This window comes from Hippoglossus hippoglossus, chromosome 12, assembly GCF_009819705.1.
Source record: "Hippoglossus hippoglossus isolate fHipHip1 chromosome 12, fHipHip1.pri, whole genome shotgun sequence".
Taxonomy (NCBI): Eukaryota; Metazoa; Chordata; class Actinopteri; order Pleuronectiformes; family Pleuronectidae; genus Hippoglossus; species Hippoglossus hippoglossus.
This window is the reverse complement of record NC_047162.1, coordinates 13,857,376-13,869,735: the sequence shown is the minus strand read 5'-3', so window position 1 is coordinate 13,869,735 and position 12,360 is coordinate 13,857,376. Positions and strand designations below refer to the sequence as shown.

At 40.8% G+C, this 12,360-nt stretch overlaps 1 protein-coding gene across 1 annotated transcript; it reads right to left on the bottom strand.

Annotated features, from left to right (window-relative positions):
• Positions 1 to 992: 992 nt before the first annotated feature.
• On the bottom strand, positions 993 to 10,835 carry si:ch211-282j22.3 (ER degradation-enhancing alpha-mannosidase-like protein 3). Its single transcript, XM_034602143.1, has 21 exons — positions 10,426 to 10,835; positions 9,862 to 10,310; positions 9,702 to 9,747; positions 9,087 to 9,187; positions 8,595 to 8,634; positions 8,340 to 8,452; positions 7,971 to 8,124; positions 7,624 to 7,758; positions 7,330 to 7,435; positions 7,052 to 7,149; positions 6,775 to 6,900; positions 6,575 to 6,658; positions 5,969 to 6,052; positions 5,659 to 5,783; positions 5,341 to 5,506; positions 4,956 to 5,113; positions 4,732 to 4,849; positions 4,272 to 4,445; positions 3,960 to 4,125; positions 3,639 to 3,830; positions 993 to 3,340 (listed from the first exon to the last, which is right to left on the bottom strand). The coding sequence occupies exons 2-21, from the start codon at positions 10,011 to 10,013 to the stop codon at positions 3,081 to 3,083; spliced, it is 2,598 nt and encodes an 865-aa protein (XP_034458034.1). The 5' UTR covers positions 10,014 to 10,310; positions 10,426 to 10,835; the 3' UTR covers positions 993 to 3,080.
• Positions 10,836 to 12,360: the final 1,525 nt, after the last annotated feature.

Sequence of the window (12,360 nt, the reverse complement as noted above, 5' to 3'; positions counted from 1 at the left end):
TTTTAAAAAGGAATGAATACACTTCACATAAACAAACAATAACCATCCATTAACTCTATTACTCTTTTACAAACAGTCAGGCAGCTGACAGACCCGGCCTGTTTGTTTGGTCAGAGCTGAAAGAAGCAGACATCCAAACAAATACCAAGGACAGAATTAGAATAGAATAGAATAGAATGTACTGTCATTGTACAAGAGAAAGCAGTACAACGAAATTAGAGATGCTACTTCTAAAAATCAGTGCAAATTGATTAAAAAAAAATAAAAACAAGTTTAAAATCCGACACGAGACACAACCCAATAATGACACAATCAAAATACAATAAAACAGAAGAGTAGTTCCCTCTTTGTTATTGCACAGATATATATTGCACTTAAAGATGTTGTGAATATGAACTGGTAGAGTTTAGAGACATCGGATAATTCCTTGATCCAGGGGAAGAAACTGTACTTGAGTCTATCTGTTGGACATTGGATGCTCCTGTACCGTCTGTACCTGAGGTGAACACTATGTGACCAGGAGGGGAAGAGCCTGTCATTATTTTCCTGGCTCTGCAGAGGAAACCTTTCAACTCTGCAGCATCAGTTAGAAGTGCAGCTCTGTCTGTCTGGTGTGAAAAACTAAACATGGCGCGTTTATCCTGCAAGAAATACCTGTTAGTGAATTTTAATCCACTTAAGTTCAATTTTGATGTCCCACAAAACCTTTAACTTTATAAACTAAACGTGCCTTACTGACGGAATTCATTATCACAGCAAGAGAAAAAATCTCCACAATCACTATGGCTACTGAATAAAAACACAAGGTAGGAACGCATGGCAACAGCATCCTTATGACAAGTTATTTAAGAATAAGTCCTGAGTGAAACCTAAGAGAAGGATGTTTTGTCTCCATAGTGCAGCGATGAAACTCTCCATTTGTTTCCAGTTGGAATTATGTTGCAGAGAAAATCCTCAAATACAGAAATAAAAGAGGGAAACAGGTTTGAAAGTGTGATTTTTGAGTTTATTGACGGCACCCGCCTGAGCTCACAGTCAGAAACTGAACAGATAGAGGATATGGAAAAGGAAACCGGAGCCTTGTCATGCATCTCTTTTGGCACTTATTCACCCTCAGCCACTGATCAACAGAAACCGTAGAAAACAGAATTAAATTAAATAGCCTGAAATGTAATAATATAAGAAAAAAGAACCCCCCCCCCTCCCTGTCCATGGTCCTTTTTCCTGTGATTAGTTACATACAGTCCTGAGGTATACGGGTTGGGCAGTGCCTCACACAGGCTCAACACAAAAATAAAATGTCATGTTGGATTAAGACTAGAAATAAACTCAGCAGCATTGGGAAAAGGTTCCACTGTACAAAACATGACAGAAAACACACACTGCTTCTCCCACACAAACTACAGCTCACATCTCATGTACCACAAAAACCCGAAACACGTGCGACAAATTATTAGTGAGAAAAAAAGCAACTGAATATGAACAAACTAATTAAAGCGTAATGCATCTTTCTCAACTGTTGCATGATATCATTATACTTAATAATGCCCCCCAAAAACAATGTCATTAGTCTAGAGTGTGAATGAGGGAAAGACTAATATATTTCGAATTAACATTTTTTTTTTTAATCTTAAATTAAATCTTGAAACAAAAACTCGATAGAAAATCCTTCCAATCGATTAGTGGAGTACAGTTGAGTCATGCTTTTAAAACAATGTGCATGACAACAATTGGTCTTTACAGTTTGCATTTCGTATGATGCAAAATTTGCTGTTCTCCAGTATTCCTCACAGACATCGCTACGGCAACACACACACACACGCATTCTTCTACTTATATCTTAGTGAGGACACTCATTGGCATGATGCATTTGCCAGCCCCTTACCCTGACCTTAACCAACACTACTAATTGTTGAACCCTGACATTAAAACCAAGTCTTTTAACCCTGAAACAAGTCTTTGAAAAAGTGAGGACCAGGTTCCAAAAATGTCCTCACCCAAGGTCTATGCTCCAAATGGTCCTCACTAATATATAAGTACAAGCACGCACACACACACACAATCACACAAGCAAATGCAAAGACAGGCTGAATGGTCAATTCTGTTTGGATCTAACACAGATGATCGTACCCGTGTTTCAAAGTGCAAAGCAGTCAGAGACTGCAGACCAACCTGTGATACTGCATCTGGAGCGGAGAGTAACTGCACACTTCATTCTTTTCAAGAAAATCAGCTTTGGTCATTTTACAATGTTTTTAAGATGAGATGATTAATTACGACTTAAAAAAAAGATTCATGAAGAATTCACCGGATGACAACTATGTAGAGATTTTAGAGGGTTTTGAATGATCGCGATGTTTCAGGTGAGATGCTTTCTCAGGTATTACAGTTGTTACACATCTTGCACGCACACTATAGCAAAACACACACACACAAAAAATTCCCTGAAGTTGTTTACTATTAAAAAGTAAAATAAACTTTCCAAATTGGCCCCAGTTCTTCTCCTTCATCTGCCAACATTATATTACTGCGAGGTAAAAGCCGCTAACACCACCTACTGGCCAAATAATTCATCGTCACAGAATATTTAACAGTACTTGTTCATGTGAAAGGTGCAATCTAGATCAAAAACAAACTGCATTGCATAAAAAACATAGCTTTTTTTTGTTGCCTTATCTATGTTCTTCTCCTCTAAGGTGAGGTAAGTTTTAATTGTTGTTAATGATCTATGTCATTATCACTGTGTGCACCTTCTATGTGCCTACAGCAATACTACAGGCTAGGTTAAGGAAGCACCAGCCCAGCCAACTCATTCCTACAGTTTTTGGCCTTTAAACTACTTTAGTTTCATTTCCTGCACCACACAGAATAAAAGCTACAACCGACCGTCTAATAAATATAGAACCACGTTTCAAAGTCAAGGCAGGATATGAGTGTGGCCATCACACTGCTTGGCTGTAAACATGCAGGCTGGGTCAGTTAGGGCTCCATGTGGGGCAGTGAGGGGCTCCGAGGCACATGCCACTCTGAAACTGACAAGGATCAGTGTTCGGAAACTTGGCTACTTCATGGTCGGGGATTTAGGTCTGGTCCGGAGTTGTGGGTCGAGAGGAATCTGCTGAACATGGTTCAGTCCTGTCATTCTCTGTCGCCTTCGAGCAGAACTGCTGCTGCTGCTGTGAAGGTTGTTCTCCTCTGAGCTCATCTTCCTCTTGGAGAAGCAACTCTTCTTTATCCAAGATAAACTCCAGCGTGGGCCCTCTGGCTTCCCCGTCCTCCAGCTCCCCCTCCTCTGCGAGGCGGAGTTTGATGTTCATGCCAAAAGGTTTGTCTATCTTATCTGGAGAAGGAGGAGGAAAGACAGAAAAATGCAAAACCATAATGTGAGAACAGAGAAGCATTACATCTGCGAGAGAAATTCAATTCAGATTTGAATTTCTCTCGCAGTATATATAGTATATAGTGTAAATATTAACTGTTTTTAAAGATGTAGGTCTTCAGTACAAAGGAGCTTGGTGCTGTTACAGGCAGGGGAAGTTGAAAACTATTTAAAGACAGTTGGTTGGATTTGTTTATTATAAGAAAAATATAGACTATCACCACCTCCTCCTTTAAATCGGCCTCCTCCTGCCTCTCACCGTGTCCCATCTGCCTCTCCTTGGGCAGCAGCAGCACATCCACATTGTGATGTTCCTCCAGAGCATCAGTGAGCACTGCACCCTCGCGGCTAAACAGGAAGACCAAAGCCAGGCTAATGTCTTCAGTGGAGTCTCCATCTCCAACCATCTGGAAGAGGGGAGTCTCCTCGCTGTTACTTCCTTCACGGTGGTCTAAAAAAAATGAAGGGACATTAATCACTAGAATCACTCTTGACAGTGTTTAGAGGTTGTACTAAACTCTGCATACTAAGCGTTTAGCAGTACTGGAGGCAAAAATACGATCTTATTTCAGGTCCTCACCTATAAAGATGACTGCTATAGCTCCGGCCTCCTGTAGCCAACGAGCCTTTGCAGCAAACATGCAGTCGCCGCGCAGCGCCAGAGCAATGTGGCCTTCAAGTTCCACTGCATTTTCTATTGGCCCACAGGCAGTGTAGGGGGAGGCTTTCACAAGGCTGCCCTTCACCTGTGGCACAAGTAGTTATTGTGCATCTTAAATAGGTGTGGAGTTGGCCATTGGCTTGATAGTGGTTAATCAGACTGTTTCTATTCTACATGTGTAAATTATACGACTTGTTTGCATATTATATTACTGTCACACTGGAAGCTCACCCCATGCTCCTGTTTGGAGAGGTCCTTTCCAAACTTCGCAGGTCCGGCTGTGAGGATGGTCCGACCCAGAAACGGGGGTGATATGAGCTGAACAATATGAGGCACCACCTCTTCCTCATCCAATGTCTGGCTCACCTCTGCCACAAGTTTCACCCTGTATACTCCTTTATGCCGCTGAAGGGATGAATATTTTAAAAAACTGGGTTGAAAATGATGGATGCAGTAATCTACATGGAAATCTACATTCCAGGCATTTTCATCATCATGACCCAATTTTCACTTTGTTAACGTAATTAACCCAATTCTTATAAACCATTTAAATGAGATCAGAAATCCATTTTCTACCGCATAAGCACTGATGAAGTAAACACAGAGCAAAGCATGGCTGATAAGATGAAGAAATAATTTGATTATAATTTTGGCAGAACTTCCAAGTCTTTTGAGACGAGCACAAAAATACCTTCCGACTCCCAGCGTCCCCTGCTGTGACCTCGTGCAGTGGAGTGAGAGAGATGCCCATGCTTCTCAAAAACTCCACCGGCTCCATGCCGTTATCATGGAGAGGCAGTTCGATTTCCCTGTAAAGTACAAACACACAGGTTAAAACTCTAAATAATAACAACGGCTAACAGGTTCCTCAATGATTTCACTCTAAAATCAAAATCCCCATGTGACTGGACAGACCTCACAGGTAAAGGTCGGAAGACTCGTCCCACCCCAGTGAGATATTTGAAGCTGTCCCGGATGGTTTTGGCAAATGAAGGGTTATTGGGAAACAACGTTTCTGTGCTGGGGCAGGAGTGGGTGAACAGATCTTCTTCTTGAGAAACAGGAACAGTCTCCTGGAGAACATAAGCCACAGTTTAACAAACCTTTTCAGCCATTACATTCTGACACACTATGACGATTTACATGTTCAAGTGTCAGTCGGTGTTTTAACTCTGCATTACAAATACAGCCATGTCATGTAAAAATACCCTTGGTTGAAGAATGAGCTTGCATCAGTCAGAGATCCAACATTTAACCCTGTACTATAGCGTGTGGACCTGTGTTAGTGATGAGTTCTCACCGTAATGTTTCCTTGACAGGGCGACTGGGTGATAGAGAGAGAGACAGGGAGGAGGTGAGCCTCTGTGGTGAAGATGTAGTCATCAATGTCGATTGGCAGCTGGCTCTTCTCGGAAAACAGCAGGTAGAGGTATTTAAACATCTCTGCCAGGAAGAAGGAGTCCATCCTACACAAGTTATAATACACAGAAACAGAGGGTTTAAAAACCTTCATCAGAGATGTTCTGACGTTCGACTACAACATTTATATCATCAACATTGACAACCTACACATTTCAGGTGCATTCATGTCTGTAATGGCAATTTTCTCACATGATACCTGTCTTCATGTGCCCCAGTGCGGACATCTTGCACCGCAGCAAACCCGCAAGGCACCCTGGTGTAGGCGTTGAGCTTTTCCACAATGGACTGACCCACCCTGAGGTAGTAGGGGTCACCAGTGGCCTGAAAAATCAAATTAAATTTAAATACATTTTTTTATACAGGCGAATACCTGCCTCTACTCTACTTCTGACTGGCTTAACCCAATACTGTTACCCAAACCTCCACCAAACATCACAGAACTTTTTTAGCGAAGAATACTGTGGAGTTTATCTCTGTCTGTGACACTGTCCAATCAGCTTCTTCACCTTATAGAGGTAGTAGGTGCTTTCTGCAAACTCTGGTCTCAGTAGGTGTTGGCCCCAATGAACTCTGAACTCTGTAGTGAAAGCCTGCAGGGAGATCAACCAAAGAAAGAGAAAGTAGTTAGTGACATTAGCTTCTTCTAAAAACATTTTCCTTATATTGATTAATATCTTAAAATGCTACAAGACCGAAATTTCCACTTGTTTCTTAATTTGTCAATTTACACACCAACTTCAGCATAAATGTGTCATAACTTTAAATGTGCTGGCTATTGGGGTATAATGTGTACTGGTGCTGATTTAGTTATACTACTTACACTGAGGTATATTCCTGCAGTCACATGTGGGGCTGCTTTATAGCAATATTGGATGTTTTCATTATTATAATAAAGTACCTAAATCTGTCACATATTTATTTCGATGAGGTCAGTGGAAAAGGAAATGGCAGATTTCTGTACTGCTTACCGTTTCAGTTCCTTATTTGAATCGATAGGAAACTTATTGTATCACAAATAAGAATCCAATTGTGTAAAATTATGAATAACATGATATGAGATTATTAAAGATACTTAATATTTGCTAACTAAACATCATTAATCAATTATTTACCTCTGGAAGAAACTTGTGCTGTTTGGTGACTTGGTAAAGCATCTCATGAGTCTCAATGGCAGGTTTCAGATCTCCTCTTAAAACCTGTGTGAAAAATACAATGTCAATCCAGGAACATGAAATAACAACCACTCCAGTACCATGTTTAATGGATGTTAATGTAATTAACCAAGTGCATCTATGGAGCGCATCTCTCTGACCTGTAAGCCGGGGAAGAATGCCAGGAGGGAGTCCATCCAGCTGCGCACGCTCACAGTGGGGTTGTGCATGTGCACATTGAGCAGCAGGGGAGGCTGACTGATGTACTTCATAATTGCACTGTAGTGCTGTTATAGACAAACATCATGAAAATTTGATTAGCAAACTGTGGAAAAAGTCTCCAGTCAATAACAGTATGAAGAAAATCCACGTTGCAACGTGGAGCACGAATACTGCAGGTGCCAGATGGAAGAAGTATGTGAGGGATGGAAAACTTACAACGTTGAACCTCTCCAGAAAAACATTATCTCCGAGAAGAATATAGGCCTTCATCAGATATTCATAGTACGAGTCGATACCAGCACCAACTCCACTCTCTGAAAACACAGAAGTGAGGGTGTCGATGTAGTTTAAATATAGAGCTGTGTGCGTATGTAATGTAACTATCACTCTTCTGTATCATACTGACAGTCCACTTCATGTGTTAGAACATGTGTAGTTTTCATCTCGTTCCAGTTTTGATGTTACCATGTATGTGTGTGTTTAATTCGCCTCACCCCTGCGGACCCATTCTCCGTTATGGATGTTGATGACAGTCCCAACCAAGTCACTTCCTCTCTGTCTCCTCTCCCACAGGACATCCATAGCCTTCCTGGCATGTTCCTGTAAAACAGTACGTATTGTATCCTTAGAATGTTTCGGGTAAAAAACTGGCATCAGTATTGTATATACTGTGCTGCATACTGTATTCCTAACTTAGATCTGAGTCTCTACGCAGGTGTGTAGGAGAAAAACACTGCAAACTCTGTAAAAAAAAGACTAATTCATAGAGAGGCAGAGGGAGGTAATACCTCAAACACAGACTCTCCTGTCAGTCTGCTGAGGGCAGCAAACTCCAGGATCATTGTTCCTGCACAGGCTGTGCAGGTGTCCGATTCAGTGCCTGTGCGTGAAAGTGGGTTCTGGACACCATACCTCAGATTCACCTAGTAAAACAAAGAAGGAAAGATTAATGTCTTCGCACTCAGTTCAAACTATTTTTAGTTGAATACTAAAATAAGAAATGTGTGTTCTTCATTAGTTCTGTTCTCTCTCAATGCAGTGAAAATGATAATGACAATAATGATGTTGCATTAACATACTTAAGATCCAAAATAAAACATTGTGATAGTGATATTTATAAATAAATAAGCAGCACCTTAGGGTAGGGAAGGCCACTTGTGGTGTTGAAGGCAGGCAGTAATCGATGGCCCAGCTCTTTGGCCATGTGCAGGAGCTCGTCTTGATACCACTGCATCCTGTCCCCACGCTGACGGAGCAGGTCAGCCATTACATGGGCCCCCAGGAGCCCTCTAAAGAGAAATAAATGAAGAGAAGACATATTATTAAATGTTTCTTTTAAAAGTACAAAATGCAGAAGAAAGATACAACACTATATACAGAAGGACATTTCTGTTAAGTAATGGTATAATCTTGTACTGAGGTGGAGTCAAATCGAAAACCTTCCACTTTTGTAATTAAAACTAATCGATTAAAAAAGTAAATATATTAAAAATATGTTTCATACCCCAAAACCCTGATGTTGGTCTCAAACACAGACACCACCACATCGTTGTCCAGGCGTACTTCGCTCACAGCCTTCTTCACTGCGTCCTCAAACTCATCAAGCTTGTTTAACACCTGCTCACACACAAAAAGACAGGAACACATACATCTACTGTTAAAATGTGGAAAAGAAAATCCAAAAACATATGGCGAGAAAAAACTAAAATAGCATAAAAACTACATTTCAGGCTAGGAAACCGGAAAAGCAAGTACTCACCACCAGGGTATCAAGGGTGTCAATCAACGTGAGAGAAAACCTACAGAGGAGGAGGAAATGTTATGATGAGTGGGGGGGCACAGCATGAGTTGGTGTCCGACTTTTACATTGATCCAGTGTATTTTATAATGAGCCACAGACTGTTAAATGTCAAATCTGCTGCATCTGCAGTGCAATGACATTATGATGCTTGTGATACATAAAGTATATAATTTACAGCCTTCTAGTAAATATAATTTTAAAGGACTTTTTCTTGAAAAATGCCAAAGTACAGGTGTTTTTATACCAATAGTTTTTTTTTACAATCTGCAACACACAAGTTTAAAAACACTGTAGCCCAGTTCTTTGAAGGAAAGCTGTAAAGAGACACAGCAGTCCAAATGAAACCTGCACTAATGCCAACTGATGTTATTCTTTAAGGAATTTAACTGTGGCCTCATTAACCTCCCTGGATCTTTCTAGGCTCGTGATACCAGTGGATGATGAACATACTTTCCCAAGGAGTCATCAATGTCCCCTCTGTTGGGTTCCTGGCCCCGGACTCTCCCCCTGCAGCTCAGAGGCATCAGTTCATCTGCTGGATAGGCATATTTCTGCAAAGGAAACCAATAGTGATGGTTTAGGCTTCATATAATAGTCCACTGAAAATGGGTCATTAAGGAAAGATGGCTGGAGGGTGGAAAATTCTCTAGAGGGAAAATGAAATTAGCAGTCCTCTGCTTATGCAACTGAGGACTCCGTCCCACCACTGGTGCAATGTATAATGGATGCAACGAAGGCCACAGGGCACAATGTACTGGTTGTGAGCACTTTTTTTTTTTTAAAACGTCCTTCCAGAAAACAGAAACATGCATATATAAATGTAATAATAATAACTTTATTTGTACAGCACTTATCAAAACAAGGTAACAAAGTGCTTCACAAAATCCAGGGCAAAAAATTAATGAACTTAAATAAAAGGGAATCAATTCAGTTCAATTTCAAGCACCAAACTAAACATATTAAGGTCGAGACTCGAGACCTTAAACTTTATGGAGAAACCCAACAGTTCCCACAATGAGCAAACACTTTGGTGACTGTGAAGAGAAATATAAGTAAACATCTTACCATGTAACTCCCGTAAGCATGATCGAACATTTCAACAATTTGGTCCCTGCAAAAAGTTGAAAACACAAATTAATCAAATGGGAAAAAGACACTTGTTTTTTAAAAATAAGTGCAGACTTTCATAACCACAGATTATCAGCATCAATTTGTGATTCTTCACCTGATAACATTCTTCTCCTCTGGTGTCATGCTGTGGCTCTCCTGACATTGTCCCCAGCCCAGAAGACTGGTGATCAGCAGGGTCTTGAACATCATCATCATCCCAGTGTCAGCAGGGTGGACCGTGCGAAGTGTACTTCTTATCACCCTCATGTGTTCTGGCCTCGGGTGAATGTGGACAATGAAGCTCCCGGTCCTTTGTCCAACGCCCACAGCAAATCAAGCTGTCCAGCGGGCACAGGTGTCCTCCTGCACGGCCCCAGTGGTGTTCATCCCGGTGGAGAGTCCAAACTCCATCTCCCATGTCTCCACTGTGGTTGTCCTGTAGTTGATGCTGTCTTGTTGCGTCCATCACACACACGCAACGCGCGCACACGCCCCAGCCGACCGCTACCCGTGTTAGAACAACGGGCTACAGCTGATCCACGATAAACACCTCGTAATGTTAGCCTGTGGAGAAAAACCAGAGGCTATAGCTGGAGGAAGCTAAAGCGCTGCTAACGCTTCTTAAATGTTAAAAAGAATTGTGAGGCTAAATGAAAGTATGAAATAATAAGGTAGTTACCAAAGTGATGACAGGGTGACACAGTGTGGATGCTAACACTGGCTAGCCACCACAGCCGCTAGCCAGCTAACAACTTGCTAGTTCAACGTCATTCTTTTTTTTTTTGTTTTAAGCAATGCTGCCAGGTTAGCTTCAAGCTTGTCTTTGTATGCAGTTCGCTCGAGGGAGTTAGCTTAGCATCTTCCCCCGAAAACAAACCGTGTAAAGCTAGCTGTGTCACACGGTTGACTGGTCGCTGACACGTCCGCACAGAGCTGTCAAAGTACGGGCAGGGTCTCCTCCTCTACCCGGAGGAGGCTGATGATGCCTGGGTCGGTTTTTTTCTCCCCCCAGCTCAGTTTACATGAAATGAAACCGTATTCACTTCCGCATTGGTTGCTGATTGGGCAGCTGGTCCTGTCGACGACCCCGTTATACGGAAATGGGCGTTGTCTTTAATGACGTCTCTGCCCTGAGTTCATAGTTTTTAACAAATCTCAGTTCCCAGTTTGTCCTTCATGTGGTTTTAACTTTAGATGGAGTAAGTTAAGGTTATAAACTGACACCTCACAATATAATGTAATATAATATAATATAACAACTTACCGTTGAACGAATTCAATTATTAATAATTGAATAATAAGAATAAGAGTCATCATCATCATCATCATCATCATTATTATGATTAATATAGTCTTTAGCCTAAATGTCCTCTGTTATCCTCCTTCCAGATCACATTGGAAACAGCGGACCCCTAAAGAGTTGAGTGGGTGGCCTATAGGAAGCATATGCAATGAAAACAAGATCGGTCCAAGGATCAAAACTTGTGGGACACATACTAGAGGAGCAGAGGAGGAAACTAAATCATTGATATGGACTTTTAACAACCTGTATTCTGTCAATTAGAATTGTGTGATCAATTGTGTCGCAGGCAGCAGATCAATCAAGAACAATTCAAATGGAGAATTCACCTTTGTCTGCCCTCATTAAAATGTCACCTTAAGCAATGTTGTCTTATTAAAAGAAGCCAGACTGAAATTTACTGGAAAATGTTAGTTCCCTCTACTAGCTTGACAAATTACAATGTTATGTTTATTTCTAAATTTTCACACACAATTTATATTATTCCGTAGGGTATTTTGAATAAGAGCACAAGTAATTAAAAAACGAACAAACCTTTAATTCCTTTACAGACAGAAAAGCACTCAGGAAGTTCACTTGTTCGTCTTATCTCACCACTTCTGGTCTGGTTCCTTTCCTTTGCAATATCAATGCAATGCTCCTTTAGGGCCACATGATGTCACAACTGTTCCTCTTCAGTATCACCTTTATTCCTCACCTGGATTTTATACACATTAATTTAATCATATAGAAATTTGACCTCAGGTCAACTTTGCACCCCTTGATAAATAAATAGCGACAGACAAGTAGTGCCACCCAACACACGGTATGGATCTTCATGCTGCCCTGACACCTGCTACATTATTTTGAATGATGGCCCAGTAGCCTGCATTAATCTATTATTATTTACACAGAGCCTAATGTATGATAAGGCTTTAGTTTTGCAACAGGCAGTTACAATGATGCAATATGAAAGTCACACTGAAAACCATCAAACAAACTTTCCTGTCTCTCCAGTTCTTCTCTCTCTCTAACTCATACATGCCCTCCCTGAAATCAAACAGGACTTCAGACCCACTGTCACAGAGGCTGATGGTTTATTATGACTTATGATGACAATAAAAATTAAAATAAATTGGGTGAACTAAACAGGATGAAATGCTAATGTTTATTATTATTATCCAGTGCCATCACTTAATCACTTAATCCTGCACTTTAATTAGACATGATCTGATATATAATTTGTGTTTTTCTATACTTTATTATTAATGTAATGTTTATAATGTTTTGGTGCATTTCATCTGTACTTCTATGCTTGGTTATTCCTACAGAGCA